Source organism: Abramis brama (assembly GCF_963993115.1).
Source record: "Abramis brama genome assembly, chromosome: 10".
In the NCBI taxonomy this organism is placed as follows: Eukaryota; Metazoa; Chordata; class Actinopteri; order Cypriniformes; family Leuciscidae; genus Abramis; species Abramis brama.
The window spans coordinates 1792501-1807766 of NC_139972.1; the positions used below are offsets into that span (position 1 = coordinate 1792501).

Genomic DNA, 15266 nt, shown 5'->3' on the forward strand with positions numbered 1-15266 from the left:
AGTCAGTCAGTCAGTCAGTCAGTCAGTGAGTGAGTGAGTGAGTGAGTGAGTGAGTGAGTGAGTGAGTGAGTGAGTCAGTGAGTGAGTCAGTCAGTGAGTGAGTGAGTGAGTGAGTGAGTGAGTCAGTCAGTCAGTGAGTGAGTGAGTGAGTGAGTGAGTGAGTGAGTCAGTGAGTGAGTGAGTGAGTCAGTCAGTGAGTGAGTGAGTCAGTCAGTGAGTGAGTGAGTGAGTGAGTGAGTGAGTGAGTGAGTCAGTGAGTGAGTCAGTCAGTCAGTGAGTGAGTGAGTGAGTGAGTGAGTCAGTGAGTGAGTGAGTGAGTCAGTGAGTGAGTGAGTGAGTCAGTGAGTGAGTGAGTCAGTCAGTCAGTGAGTGAGTGAGTGAGTGAGTGAGTGAGTCAGTGAGTGAGTGAGTGAGTCAGTCAGTCAGTGAGTGAGTGAGTGAGTGAGTGAGTCAGTCAGTGAGTGAGTGAGTGAGTGAGTGAGTGAGTGAGTGAGTGAGTCAGTGAGTGAGTGAGTCAGTGAGTGAGTGAGTGAGTGAGTCAGTGAGTGAGTGAGTGAGTCAGTGAGTGAGTGAGTGAGTGAGTGAGTCAGTGAGTGAGTCAGTGAGTGAGTGAGTGAGTCAGTGAGTGAGTCAGTGAGTGAGTGAGTGAGTCAGTGAGTGAGTGAGTGAGTGAGTGAGTGAGTGAGTGAGTGAGAGTCAGTGAGTGAGTGAGTCAGTGAGTGAGTGAGTGAGTAAGTGAGTGAGTGAGTGTGAGTGTGTGAGACTCACATTATTGAGCTCCCTCTGGTTGATTGTGTGTGTGTGTGAGTCAGTGAGTGAGTCAGTGAGTGAGTGAGTGAGTGAGTGAGTCAGTGAGTGAGTCAGTGAGTGAGTGAGTGAGTCAGTGAGTGAGTGAGTGAGTGAGTGAGTGAGTGAGTGAGAGTCAGTGAGTGAGTGAGTGAGTGAGTGTGAGAATCAGTGAGTGAGTGAGTGAGTGAGTGAGTGTGAGTGTGTGAGACTCACATTATTGAGCTCCCTCTGGTTGATTGTGTGTGTGTGTGAGTCAGTGAGTGAGTGAGTGAGTGTGAGTGTGTGAGACTCACGTTATTGAGCTCCCTCTGGTTGCCGAACAGTGTGTGGTATCTGCGGTATTTGCCCTCTCTGTATTTGGCGGTGATGAAGCGCCGTCTCTCGTCGCTGCTGCTGTTCAGGGTCAGCTCTTCACTGGGAGGAACGTTTGCAGCCCAGAACTGATTCGCTCGCTCGTTTCCCAGAGCCAGGAACAGCTGAAACACCAGGGCAGGGTGTGTGTGTGTTAAACATGAGCGTCAGGATCTGAGATATCGGGAAAAACACGACACGTACCTGGATGAGATCTTCCGTCCAAACCTTCTTGTCCATCTTGAGACTGCGCACTTTTGAAATGTTTGGGCCGAGACCTCGATGCTCTCCTATCACACACACACACACACAACCAGAGCTGCATGATTCTGATAAAAACTGCAATTTTGATTTAAAACACAATAAAAAAGAATAAAAAAAAATTGAGGTTAGCTGTGCTTGTTTGCAGGGAAGCTCGTGATTGGTCAGCTAGTCGTTACCTGCACATCTATTGCTCAGATATGGTTCAGCTAGTGAACGAAGCTCGTGATTGGTCAGCTAGTCGTTACCTGCACATCGTTTGCAGAACACCACGGCGAGGTTGATGGCGGCCCATTCGGGTTTAGCAGCGCTGCAGTCCGCACACATCTGATTGGATGGCTCAGCCCAGATACGCTCGGCAACCTCATAATTGGACAAGGCCTCTTTAATGGAGTCGCGCATCGCCTCCACCCACTGATCCTTCAGCTGGTCTGTGTCCGCTACAAAACTACACACAAACACACACGTTACAGAGCTTTTCTCAAACTAAGTAATACACCAAGTAGTAAAGCTGAGATGAGATGATCAGTTCACTGCCACCTGAACTGAATTAAAAATTGACAGAATTTTAAAGTTGAGAATTTTCTTTATATTAAAAGTAACACAGAATAAAGCTTTTCTGCTACAAAACAGCAATTTTCTGCATCACGTCATGATTCACTGCTGTTGTGATGAAGACAATGTGCAGCAATCCATTTGAGCTTCATTTCTTTGCCCTTCTGTGATATTAAATATTCACATAAATATTACACTACTGTATTTTCCGGACTATAAGTCGCTCCGGAGTATAAGTCGCATCAGTCAAAAAATGCATGAGTCTGTCTTTAAAGCGAATTTCATTTAGTATTAATTGTATCTTAATTTTAATCAACTAGTGCAAAATGCCCGTGCAAAATCAGTTTTTGTGTGTGTTTTTAGTAATTGTTGATTTGGTGCCCGTGAAAGAGACTGAACGCATTGAATTCAGGGAGCATGCTAGGTTACTACAAATGATGGCTGTGGATAGAATAAAATACAATATTCAGAAGTAAACAGTGTAGCTTATCAGAATGTTTATTTTTAAACCACATCCTTCTTGGGGCTTCTTTGACCGATACAACCCTCTAATGTCAGAATGTTTATTTTTAAACCACAACCTTTTAAAAATGATATATTTAACGATATCTTTAGCATTTCTCATCCAAACAACGTCAAACTTGGCACTGCACTTACTCGTGCCCGTGGCAAGACACCTGTCAAGTTTGAAATCCATCGGACTAACGGTTCGAGAGATATGCGAATAACACACACAAAGACACACACACAGACAGACGTTCCTGTAATTTATAGATAGATGTTTCGTCAACCAATTGCCTGAATTAAATAAATAAGAAGTAAATATAGCAGACAATAGAAAATCACGACACGGAGGCGCCGGTGCGTGAACTGGAGCTAATCTCATAAATGAACCGAAACTCAGCGTATAAGGAGCTCAGCGTTCACTACTGCGAAGATTGCGAGTCAGCATCGTCAACTTCACCTTTGCAGCCGACACTGACACAGAAAACAGTTGTTTATTAGTAAACAATTAAAATGTCTCCTTGCTATATTTGACATATTCATAATCATTACTTTTGCCGGTTCTTTGTGACAGCTGTTAGGTGCTTTATTGGCAGCGCCACCCTTACATGTTACATGAACGTGTCACCACCGCACCAGCACCGAAAACATGGAGATTTTTTTTCTTTTTGGGGGCATTTTGTTTGTGTTCAGGCTTTCTCAGTTGTCTTTAGGTTAATGTTTCAGTTAACAGTTTTTCAGTTGTTTTCAGTTAATTTTTTCAGGGGTAGGCTACAGGAGCAGCATCTGTACTCTCGTGGCTGTAGGCGCTAATGTTTTATCTGGGTTCATATCAGTCAGTATGAATTCATTTTGATATATAAGTCGCACCTGACTATAAGTCGCAGGACCAGCCAAACTATGAAAAAAAGTGCGACTTACAGTCCGGAAAATACGGTAATTGGACTTCTGGTTTTGAAGTCGCTTCCAGTTGCATCTAATTTCATCAATAACTGCTCTAGCATTACTAATACAAAGTCTTTACTGATATTTCATATATTCCTAACAACTATGGAACCTAAATTGTTGAAAAATAAAAGAGGGAAAACGTCTAAGTTAGATCGAGATGAAGGGTTCTCCGGCTCAGAAGACCTTTACTGATCCTTCAGCTCACACACACACACACACACACACACACACACACACACACACACACACACACACACACACGTTACAGCACTTTTCTCAAACTTAGTAGTAAAGAGGAGATTAGATGATCGGTTCACTGCCACTTGAACTTATACTTGAACTTAATACTGTCACGCCGTATTAAAATCGACAGAATTTCAAAGTTGAGAATTTTCTTCATATTAAAAGTAACACAGAATTAAGATTATAGATTAAAAAAAAAACCCCATAACATTACAAATTAAAACTGAGAAATGAATATTGACATGAATTAAATTAAATTGTTGTAGTTTATTCACGTTGTTTTCCCTTTTCATCTATTATTTATATTGCAATTACGAACATGTTTAGTTTTAGCTTAGTTAATAATAAGAACACTGGCAGTGTTTGAATAAGTTTCTGTGGGTCTGAGATAAAACTGGTGCATTTGTTGAGTGCGTTCACACACAGATACACACACACACACACACACACACACACACACACACAGATACTACATCTGACTTTTATATTCACTGAGCAGATGAAGAAAAAACCTACAAAACCACAACATCTGTGAGAGCTAGAACACACACACACACACTCACACACCGAGAAAGACACACATATAAACACACACTCTCACACAGAGAGAGAGAGAGAGAGAGACACACATACACACTGTATCACACTATTATCTCTCTCACACACACACAGTTATTTCAGCTGGCCAGAAGAACAGACTCTCAGTGACTCTCAGAGCGGAACAAAGATTAACTGAGAGATGAATGAACGCATGACGGATGGAAAGAAGTATAAAGAACAGAAAGCAGAAAGAGTGTGTGAGTGTGTCACCTGAATATGCGGTACGGTGTGGTCAGATCAAACCCTCTTCGGTCCATCTCCTTCACATTCCCAACATTCATATCAATAGAGGTGATCCCGATTCCCAGACGATAGTCCTGAACAGAAACACATTTACTTGACCATGTAAACAGTTGCTACATCATAGTTTATTAATATCCACAAACTATTATGTTCACACACACATACAGTTATAAGTTATGCAACTGAACATTGAGCAATACAATCAGACAAGAGTAACATGCACACACACACTCACCCACACAGATACTCACACACACACTCACACACAGATATTCGCACAGATACTGCACAGATACACAGATACACACACAAACACACACATACTGTAGATACTCACCCTCTCACACACCCACGCGAGCACACACACACACACACACACAGATACTCACACTCTCACTCACACTCACACACACCCACCCACACAGATACTCGCACACATATACTAGTGTTGGGCGATATGCTCCATTTTCATATCGTCCTATCGTCAGCCTGTGAGATCGGCGATACACAATATTATCGTGAGGGGGGCGGGACTTACTTATTTGATTATTAACTTGCTTATTTACTTATTAATTTGCTTGTTTTATTACTTCGTTTCATATATGAGAATCATTTTCTATTTTGCTAGCAAAGGTGGAGTGTTTAGGCTATTAATAGGCTAAATCAGGTTATTTCCGGTATAGTGAGGTAAAAAAAGATCCTAATCATTTTTGAATCTGACTGAGTATTTCAGCATGTCAGCAGGAAATTTACGGACACACATTATCCTCTCATGCCGTTACAGATGCAGCATTTTGACTGTACTTCTGCACGAGATGAGAACACGTTTTTATAATTTCTTGGGTCAAGAAAGAGTCAGAGTTTGCAATAAATATGTCCTCCTACCAGTGCTCTCTCTGTCTGGATGCACTTTATATGCGCACCGCACTTCAATAAGCCCAAAGAACGCGAGTTAATGTGTTTTAAATGCCGGGAGAAATCAGAGTAAGGGGCAAAAATCTAGATGAGTCGATTGAAATCTAGATACTTAAACTTATGACTTGACTCCTATAAAGGAAAACGGGTTAATGTGTTTACATGACCACATGTACTGTCAGTTTATTCAGCGTAATCGGGTTAAGAACAACATGTAAACGCGCTCATTCCCTGAAAGTGAAAGCAGAAACGGACTGAGCTTTCGCCATCTGTTGCTGCATTAACGCCGCATTTTCTCAGAGACGACGGTGGATATAACGGTAGCCTATAGCAACTATCTTAATTTACTGGCTTAATATTTCTCTTGTGGACCTACATTAATGACAGCAAAAAAATTAGAAGAATGTTTATTGTTAAACAAGTGTTTGAAGCTGCTTTTGATTTTTACAGATGGCAGAGTTGTACTGCGTTCATGAACTAAAGACTGTAATTAGGCCTATATCATTTTAGTGATATTATTAGGGGTTCAAGCACGAAGTGCTGAAACCCTATTGTAATTGTACTGATTTTTATTATTATTATTATTATTATTATTATTTTCCCCTAAAACGCATCGTGCAGACCAAACCGTAAGAGCTGGAACCTTGAAACTTGGCCAAATGGTAGTCCTCAATTTGGGGAGAACCTATAAAAGTATGAGCCCGATTGGCCCATAGGTGGCGCTATAGCAACCAAAAGCGCAAAACTGCTCATAACTACTAGACCGTATGACATAGACTCAAGTGTCTTATATCATTGGAAAGCTGGACGCCTGACGAACAAAACGTATATCTCCGATTTCATTTCCGCCATGATAGATTTTCCGCCATTTTGAATTTTGTCAAAAACCTACTTTTGCGAACTAGTCCTAGGTTTTTCGCCCGATCGGAACCAAACCAGTGCAGAAATGTTCTCTTGAGTCTGAATATCAAAAACTATCGAAAAAAAGTTGAAATTTCGATTAACGGACGCTAAGGGGCGCCAAAACGTATGTTGTGGGAGGGGCCTTTTTTACTAAAATGGCTATAACTCCAGAACTAAATGAGGTATCTTCACCAAACTTGGTACACATGTGTAAGAGGTCAATCTGAGGTCACAACAAAAAAACCGCGGCGATTGTCCACATGGTGGCGCTATAACATGAAAAAAACATAAAACAGGCTATAACCACCTGACCATTACTCCGATTAACTTGAAAATTGGTATGCAGTGTCTTGGTCCAAGGTGCCATGTATGTGTATGAGGACATTGGCGTATCTCAAAAAACATGGCCGCCATTGGCCAATGAAGTTTGAGCACCTATTAGACAAGGTTAACGGAGGCCGAACGGAACGAAACTAGATGGGCATGTTCGACTCAAGGCCCTAGAGGTCTGTAAGAATTTTGAAAGAAATCGGCCACTAGTTGGCGCTAACGAGTTTTACGGCTCTGTAATCACGTGGTGTTACAAATATCCACACAATATGCATATAATTTGATAGATCTCCTCATCCTGAACAACTTTGCCTCAAGAACCATTGCTGTCAATCAAACCGTTTATTAAATATTCGCAAACATATTAAAAACCTACTTTTGCGAACTAGTCCTAGGTTTTTCGCCCGATCTGAACCAGACCAGTCTAGGACAATTCTCTGGACTCTCTAGATCAAAAACTATCAAAAAAAAGTTGAACTTTTGCATTTGGATGGCTGTAATAGGGTCATTTATAAAATGGGCGTGGCAAAATACACTAAAAAGCCTATAAATCCTAAATGAAAACTCAGAACTTCACAAAAATTGGTGAGCATATGTGACATAACATCATTAACAAGCATGCCAAATTTTATGGAGATCGGACCATAGGTGGAGCTATAACTGTCAAAAAGCTTTAAAACCATATATTTCCTGGTACATTGCCTGTATTGGCTGTAAATGGTCTTTTCCTTCTATTATGTCAGTGGTTACATGCTTGCTAAATAAAACCTGATAACTTTTGATGCTTTATGTGCTTAAAAACCCTTAAAGGCCTTAATAGCTTGAACCCCGATAAATGCTGCTTGCAGCTTTAATTATTATTATTATTAATATTTTGTAATTGTATTTTTTTGGTGATATTCATTATTATATATATATGTTTTGTTAAAATGCTATGGAAACAAAATACTGATGAACAACGATGGTGTTTTCATCTTGGATCTAAAAGATGCGTCTGTTAAAATAAGCACTCTTGACAATTTGTGAATGGATCACCTTGAAATTCAGTTTTGATGTGGGATGTAGTTTTTTAGTCTGTTTTAAAAACATTTTCTTAGAGGAGTCCTCATACGCGTGTGTCGGTGATGTCGCAATTGTTAGGCTGTGTTGATGTCGTTATGAATTTAGGTAAGGCAAATTAATTGTAGTTCCTAATATTAATTTAATAACAATACTAGCTTTATAATAATAATAGTAATAATAATTTAATACATTAATGGTAAAACAAGCTAATTATCGTACTGATATCGTCAAAGCCATCTGCCATCAGCGATATCGCTGACTAATGTCGATACACGATACTATCATCTATCGGCACAACCCTGACACATACACTCACACACAGATACTCACACAGATAATCACACACAAACACACACATTCTGTAGATACTCACCCTCTCACCCACCCACCCACACACACACACACACACACACACACACACACACACACACACACACACACACACACACACACACAGATACTCACACTCTCACTCACACTCACACACACTAACATCCAGGAAACGACAACTTTATAAGAGTCCATGTCAGCAACTAAAGTGGTCATGTTTTGAGAACTCAAAGTTTTCCTTGATCTTTTGACACATAAGAGGTCGTTGTACTATAAAAACATCCTGTAAGTTTCAGAACTCAAAACTTCCTTGTTAGTCAAAAAACAGATTTTATTGAAACCAAGCACTGAAGACGACGGGTTTCAGATTGTGTCACATAATAACATACAGTAACAGAGTGACGAAAAACCAGAATCAGACCGACGCCCACTTATTTAGCCCCACCCACTTATTTAGCCCCACCCCCTGGTGTGTGTTAGTAAGATGAGAGATACAGGATCACATTAACTTTGAAAGCATCCTAAAGCTATTTATCTTCAACTATAGAGCATTATTTGTCTGTTCAGCACATTTCCCTGTGGAAAGGTAAATCAGTCGCAATTTCGGGGCAGGATTTTACAGTAAGATATGGACCCGACAGTAATGCCACCACATATACGTAACAGTGTTCAATCTAATGCCAGTGATTTCTGATGTGCAATGGTTCATGTAGAGTCAGACGTTCCTTGTCTCAACATCGTTTATTGCTGTTTATGCGTCAGTAAATCAAGCCAGTGACTAAACGATCAACTCTCTTAGTAGCATGAAAATAATCTGTTATTTAAACTGTGAGCTATGATGGGTGAGACGAATCGGTCTATAATCAACATTTTTCACGATTAGTTAATATCGACAGCTGTGATAGCAAAAACGTAGTAAAAGTTTTCACGAGACTTCCACATATAATGCTCGTTCATATGCAAAGACGTCCGCTAATCACAGCAGTGGTAATTCTGTATTATACATTTTTAAGGCCAGACAAGTAGTTTGTTGAGGTCAATTTGTAAAGAAAGACTATGACTAAGACTATACACCTGCGCACATATATATTCAAATGCACATACCTATAGACTAAACACGTAATACACATGTGCACGCACGCCGTCAGCGCTTTCACAGATTCACCTTTTTGAAGGATAACTTTTTTTCAAAAAATGTCAAGGCTTGCACATTGGAACCTATTTCAAGGTTTGCGTTCTCGAGCACCAAACACTGTTGTTGTGCAAATGAGCGGCCAGAACACATTAAAAGTTTTCTGTTAAAATGGTGTTGTGTTAGCGGCCCCTGAGTTTATAACTAATGATCTTTACAATGAAAGTGAATCAATCAAAACTAACTTTAGCTGGACAATAACTTTATTCTAGAGCTGCTGTAAAGCCAAAACAATCTCTGTTACTGTAATCTCCTATTATCTCTGTAAAGCTGGTTTGAAACAATCTATATTGTTAAAAGCGCTATATAAATGAAGGTGACTTGACTAATGAAGGTAACTTGACTTGACTAATGAAGGTGACTTGACTAATGAAGGTAACTTGACTTGACTTGACTAATGAAGGTGCCTTGGCTTGACTAATGAAGGTGACTTGACTAATGAAGGTGACTTGACTTGACTTGACTAATGAAGGTGACTTGACTTGACTTGACTAATGAAGGTGCCTTGGCTTGACTAATGAAGGTGACTTGACTAATGAAGGTAACTTGACTAATGAAGGTGCCTTGGCTTGACTAATGAAGGTGACTTGACTAATGAAGGTAACTTGACTTGACTAATGAAGGCAACTTGACTAATGAAGGTGCCTTGGCTTGACTAATGAAGGTGACTTGACTAATGAAGGTGCCTTGACTTGACTAATGAAGGTGACTTGACTAATGAAGGTAACTTGACTTGACATGACTAATGAAGGTGCCTTGGCTTGACTAATGAAGGTGACTTGACTAATGAAGGTGACTTGACTTGACTTGACTAATGAAGGTGACTTGACTTGACTTGACTAATGAAGGTGCCTTGGCTTGACTAATGAAGGTGACTTGACTAATGAAGGTGCCTTGGCTTGACTAATGAAGGTGACTTGACTAATGAAGGTGACTTGACTAATGAAGGTAACTTGACTAATGAAGGTAACTTGACTAATGAAGGTAACTTGACTTGACTAATGAAGGCAACTTGACTTGACTAATGAAGTTGACTTGACTTGACTTGACTTGACTAATGAAGGTGACTTGACTAATGAAGGTAACTTGACTTGACTAATGAAGGCAACTTGACTTGACCAATGAAGGTAACTTGACTTGACTAATGAAGTTGACTTGACTTGACTAATGAAGGTGTCTTGGCTTGACTAATGAAGGTGACTTGGCTTGACTAATGAAGGTGACTTGACTTGACTTGATTTGGCTTGACTAGACACGCCCCTTCTAACAGAGCCTTCAAATCAGGGCAGAAAATGGCATTTTCTGGGCTTTTTCTCCTATTTGAAAAGCTAAACCACAGTAATGAACCTCGAGACTTCTATGGGATTAATATCCTGCCATGATTCAAAACTGAAAATAAAGTTCTGAAAGGTTGAAACTAAGTGTTCGAAAACTCAAAATCTTACAAAAAAAAGTTTTGCAAGATCGAAAAATAAGTTTTGCAAGCTTGCAAAATGTAAAAAAAATAAAAAATATCTCTGCAAACATTATGTTGTTTTTGAGATTTCCTTCTTCAGAACTGCAACATTTTTTTACGATGTTGCGCAAACAATTTTTCAGAGTTTCAAATTTGTCAGTGTTCTCCCACTGTATTAGTTTGTTTTCCAGGTTTGAAACCTTGTAAATGGTGATCTGAAAACTGGTGTGCGAATGTGTGAAAAAAAGTTTTGAAACTCTGAAAACAGAGTTTTGCAGGCTTGCAAAGTGGTAAAAAAAATTAAATCTCTGCAAACATAATATTGTGTTTGAGTTTTCCTTCTTCAGAAGTGCAACACTCTTTTTTTACGGTGTTGTGCAATCATTTTTTCAGAGTTTCGAATTTGTCACTTTTCTCCCAGTGTATAGTTTGTTTTCCAGATTTGAAACCTTGTAAATGGTGATCTGAAAACTGGTGTGCGAATAGGTGAAAAAAAGTTTTGAAACTCTGAAAACTGAGGTTCGAAAGGGCGCAACTTATTACATTACATTACATTTGCACTCCTATTGCAGACTATTTTTTCAGAGCTGAGTTTACAACACCCACTTTGCGGAGATACGCCCACACAGTTGAGAGCTTGCGACTCATGTGATTTGTGGCAGCGTTGTCACGCAGCTCTGCTCTGAAACTCTGAAACTCAGACTGAGCGAAAATGAAGCTTCGCAACTTCGCAACTTAAAAAAAAGCCTGGAGGGAGGGCCTTCTGCTATTGGCCAATGCTTTGCTGTCTGCTGACGTACAGTCCAATCACAAGTCGTATTTACTGGAAAGGTGGGATTGACCGCCTGCTCCGCCAATGACGAAAGCGCACAGGATACGCTAACAGGATGCATGGCTTTTTAAAAAGTTTATTTTATAAATTATCTTTAAAATAGAATATTCTGAAAAAGTGACGTTTCCATTTTTGCTGATTCACATTGGTATCAAAATAGGTAAAACACATTTCAAAGTTACATACACCATTATGTTTTTGTAAAGATCACATTAGTTAACTGTAGGCCTATAAATTACAATCAGATTATAACAGATTATTATTTGATAACACCATTCAAAAGAATATTCAACATGAATGCCCCATTATGTTTTATGATTATTATTTGTTTTTTAACTACAATTGTATTCATAAGTTTTATTGGCTTTTTTATTGGCCAGCAGCAGTCCTTAAACAAACATAAAATACACATAATATACACTAAATATTTTTATATTTTTGCCCCATGCATTCATGTTGAATATTTGAGTTTTTTTTTTTTTTTATGCTTGTTTTGCATATTAAACTTTTTATAAATGCCACCTCTGATGCAGATTCTGTTTTCTCTGCAATGAGAATCAATTTAAGATTATTGGTTCAGAATAAATGACTTTTACAACACAACAATTGAACAGTTTACTTAAGTTAGTTATTGCACCAATACAGTACTTGAGATTTTATTATAATATTAGGCCAATGTACATGACTGAGTCGCTCGCTGTGTGAGGAGAGTGAGTCGCCAGCTGAGGAAAGTGAGTCGCTCGCTGTGTGAGGAGAGTGAGTCGCCAGCTGAGGAAAGTGAGTCGCTCGCTGTGTGAGGAGAGTGAGTCGCCAGCTGAGGAAAGTGAGTCGCTCGCTGTGTGAGGAGAGTGAGTTGCCAGCTGAGGAAAGTAAGTCGCTCGCTGTGTGAGGAGAGTGAGTCGCCAGCTGAGGAAAGTGAGTCGCTCGCTGTGTGAGGAGAGTGAGTCGCTCGCTGTGTGAGGAAAGTGAGTCGCTCGCTGTGTGAGGAGAGTGAGTCGCCAGCTGAGGAAAGTGAGTCGCTCGCTGTGTGAGGAGAGTGAGTCGCCAGCTGAGGAAAGTGAGTCGCCAGCTGAGGAAAGTAAGTCGCTCGCTGTGTGAGGAGAGTGAGTCGCCAGCTGAGGAAAGTGAGTCGCTCGCTGTGTGAGGAGAGTGAGTCGCCAGCTGAGGAAAGTGAGTCGCTCGCTGTGTGAGGAGAGTGAGTCGCCAGCTGAGGAAAGTGAGTTGCCAGCTGAGGAAAGTAAGTCGCTCGCTGTGTGAGGAGAGTGAGTCGCCAGCTGAGGAAAGTGAGTCGCTCGCTGTGTGAGGAGAGTGAGTCGCCAGCTGAGGAAAGTGAGTTGCCAGCTGAGGAAAGTAAGTCGCTCGCTGTGTGAGCATAGACTGTGTGTGAGGCGAGTGAGCATGAGAATTTCGAGAGTGAGAATTTCGTCATTGGCGGAGCAGGCGGTCAATCCCACCTTTCCAGTAAATACGACTTGTGATTGGACTGTACGTCAGCAGACAGCAAAGCATTGGCCAATAGCAGAAGGCCCTCCCTCCAGGCTTTTTTTTAAGTTGCGAAGTTGCGAAGCTTCATTTTCGCTCAGTCTGAGTTTCAGAGTTTCAGAGCAGAGCTGCGTGACAACGCTGCCACAAATCACGTGAGTCGCAAGCTCTCAACTGTGTGGGCGTATCTCCGCAAAGTGGGTGTTGTAAACTCAGCTCTGAAAAAATAGTCTGCAATAGGAGTGCAAATGTAATGTAATGTAATAAGTTGCGCCCTTTCGAACCTCAGTTTTCAGAGTTTCAAAACTTTTTTTCACCTATTCGCACACCAGTTTTCAGATCACCATTTACAAGGTTTCAAATCTGGAAAACAAACTATACACTGGGAGAAAAGTGACAAATTCGAAACTCTGAAAAAATGATTGCACAACACCGTAAAAAAAGAGTGTTGCACTTCTGAAGAAGGAAAACTCAAACACAATATTATGTTTGCAGAGATTTTTATTTTTTTTACCACTTTGCAAGCCTGCAAAACTCTGTTTTCAGAGTTTCAAAACTTTTTTTCACACATTCGCACACCAGTTTTCAGATCACCATTTACAAGGTTTCAAACCTGGAAAACAAACTAATACAGTGGGAGAACACTGACAAATTTGAAACTCTGAAAAATTGTTTGCGCAACATCGTAATTTTTTTTTGCAGTTCTGAAGAAGGAAATCTCAAAAATAACATAATGTTTGCAAAGATATATATTTTTTTTTTTACATTTTGCAAGCTTGCAAAACTTATTTTTCGATCTTGCAAAACTTTTTTTATAAGATTTTGAGTTTTCGAACACTTAGTTTCAACCTTTCAGAACTTTATTTTCAGTTTTGAATCATGGCAGGATATTAATCCCATAGACTTCTGCAATGGTCAGGATTTCAGTGGGAAAGACGGGTTACCTCTGTGTTTTTGTAGAGATAGACTTTATCCGCACACACCACCGTGTAGAGTTTGTGGCGCAGGCCACGCAGCTCCAGATAACCCTTCATCTCGTAGTTCACGCAGGGGTTAAAGGTCAAGTCCAGGCTTGTCCGCCCCCGAGACACCCCGACACAGCTCTTCAACGCCGACACCCACTCGTTCCTATCCACTGACACACACACACACACACACACACTTTAGTTGTTGAGTGAAAGTGACTGTTTATCTCACTAGTCACTAGCTGATGTTGATGAATTTATCCGATCTTTTAATGGTCAGTGCTTATCGATTTTAGATAAAGTAGCACCAATTAAACTGAGCGCTGTCTCCCATAAAAAAGCCTGTCCATGGATTGATGAAGCTATCTTAAGTTTTAGGAGAAATTGTAGAAAAGTGGAGCGTCTTTGGAAATCTTCTAAACTCGAGGTCCACAGGCTCCACCTTAAAGATCTAATGGGTACCTTGAATGAGATGTTGAAAAAGGCGAGAATGTGCTTTTTTGCTCAACTTATTTCCTCGAATAAGCACAATCCCAAAATCTTATTTGACACCATTAATACAATAGTTTCTCCAACTAGCTCTCAAACAACTGTGTTATCTAGATCTGACTGTAATGAATTCCTCTACTTTTTTGTTAATAAGATCAGAGATGTTAGGGCTAACATTGCACCATCGTTGGCTCAGAACTTTGCCTGTGACTCGTCTCCTGCCCATTGTTGGTCCACCTTTACACCTGTGACGTTACATGACATCACCTCTCTGTTACATTCTATAAAATCATCATTTTGTCCTATGGATGTTGTCCCTACTGTGCTATTTGTACAAGTTTTTGACTCCATTGGCCCCTGTATTGTTGAGATGCTTAATTCTTCACTCTTAAATGGTGTCGTTCCTGTTTGTTTTAAACATGCTGTTGTTAAGCCTGTACTTAAAAAAACTAATCTGGATCCGCTACAACCGAAAAACTATAGACCAATTTCGAAGCTTCCTTTCATGTCAAAAATTCTAGAAAAAGTTGTAGCAGATAAACTCACCCTTTTTCTAGAGAAACACGAGTTATTTGACAAATTCCAGTCTGGGTTTTGCAAAAAACATTCCACAGAAACGGCGTTACTTAAAGTTTCAAGCGATATAATGATGTCAGCTGACTCTAAAAAATATACAGTGCTGGTCTTATTGGACCTCTCATCAGCTTTTGACACAATTGATCATAATATTATGATTAATAGACTTTGTGATCTGGTTGGTATGTCGGGATCAGTTTTAAAATGGTTTTCATCCTACCTGTCTGGTAGAAGCTTTAG

The 15266-nt window shown here is 40.1% G+C and overlaps 1 protein-coding gene across 1 annotated transcript in view; it reads right to left on the reverse strand.

Moving 5' to 3' along the window:
* arap1 (ArfGAP with RhoGAP domain, ankyrin repeat and PH domain 1) overlaps positions 1-15266 on the reverse strand; it is a 91938-nt gene that overhangs the window by 41676 nt on the left and 34996 nt on the right. The window contains exons 9-13 of the mRNA XM_084127248.1: positions 13941-14131; positions 4462-4568; positions 1650-1849; positions 1345-1430; positions 1083-1265 (exon numbers count right to left, since the gene is read on the reverse strand). Coding sequence (XP_083983374.1) covers positions 1083-1265; positions 1345-1430; positions 1650-1849; positions 4462-4568; positions 13941-14131 — 767 coding nt within the window. The remainder of the gene's footprint in view (positions 1-1082; positions 1266-1344; positions 1431-1649; positions 1850-4461; positions 4569-13940; positions 14132-15266) is intronic.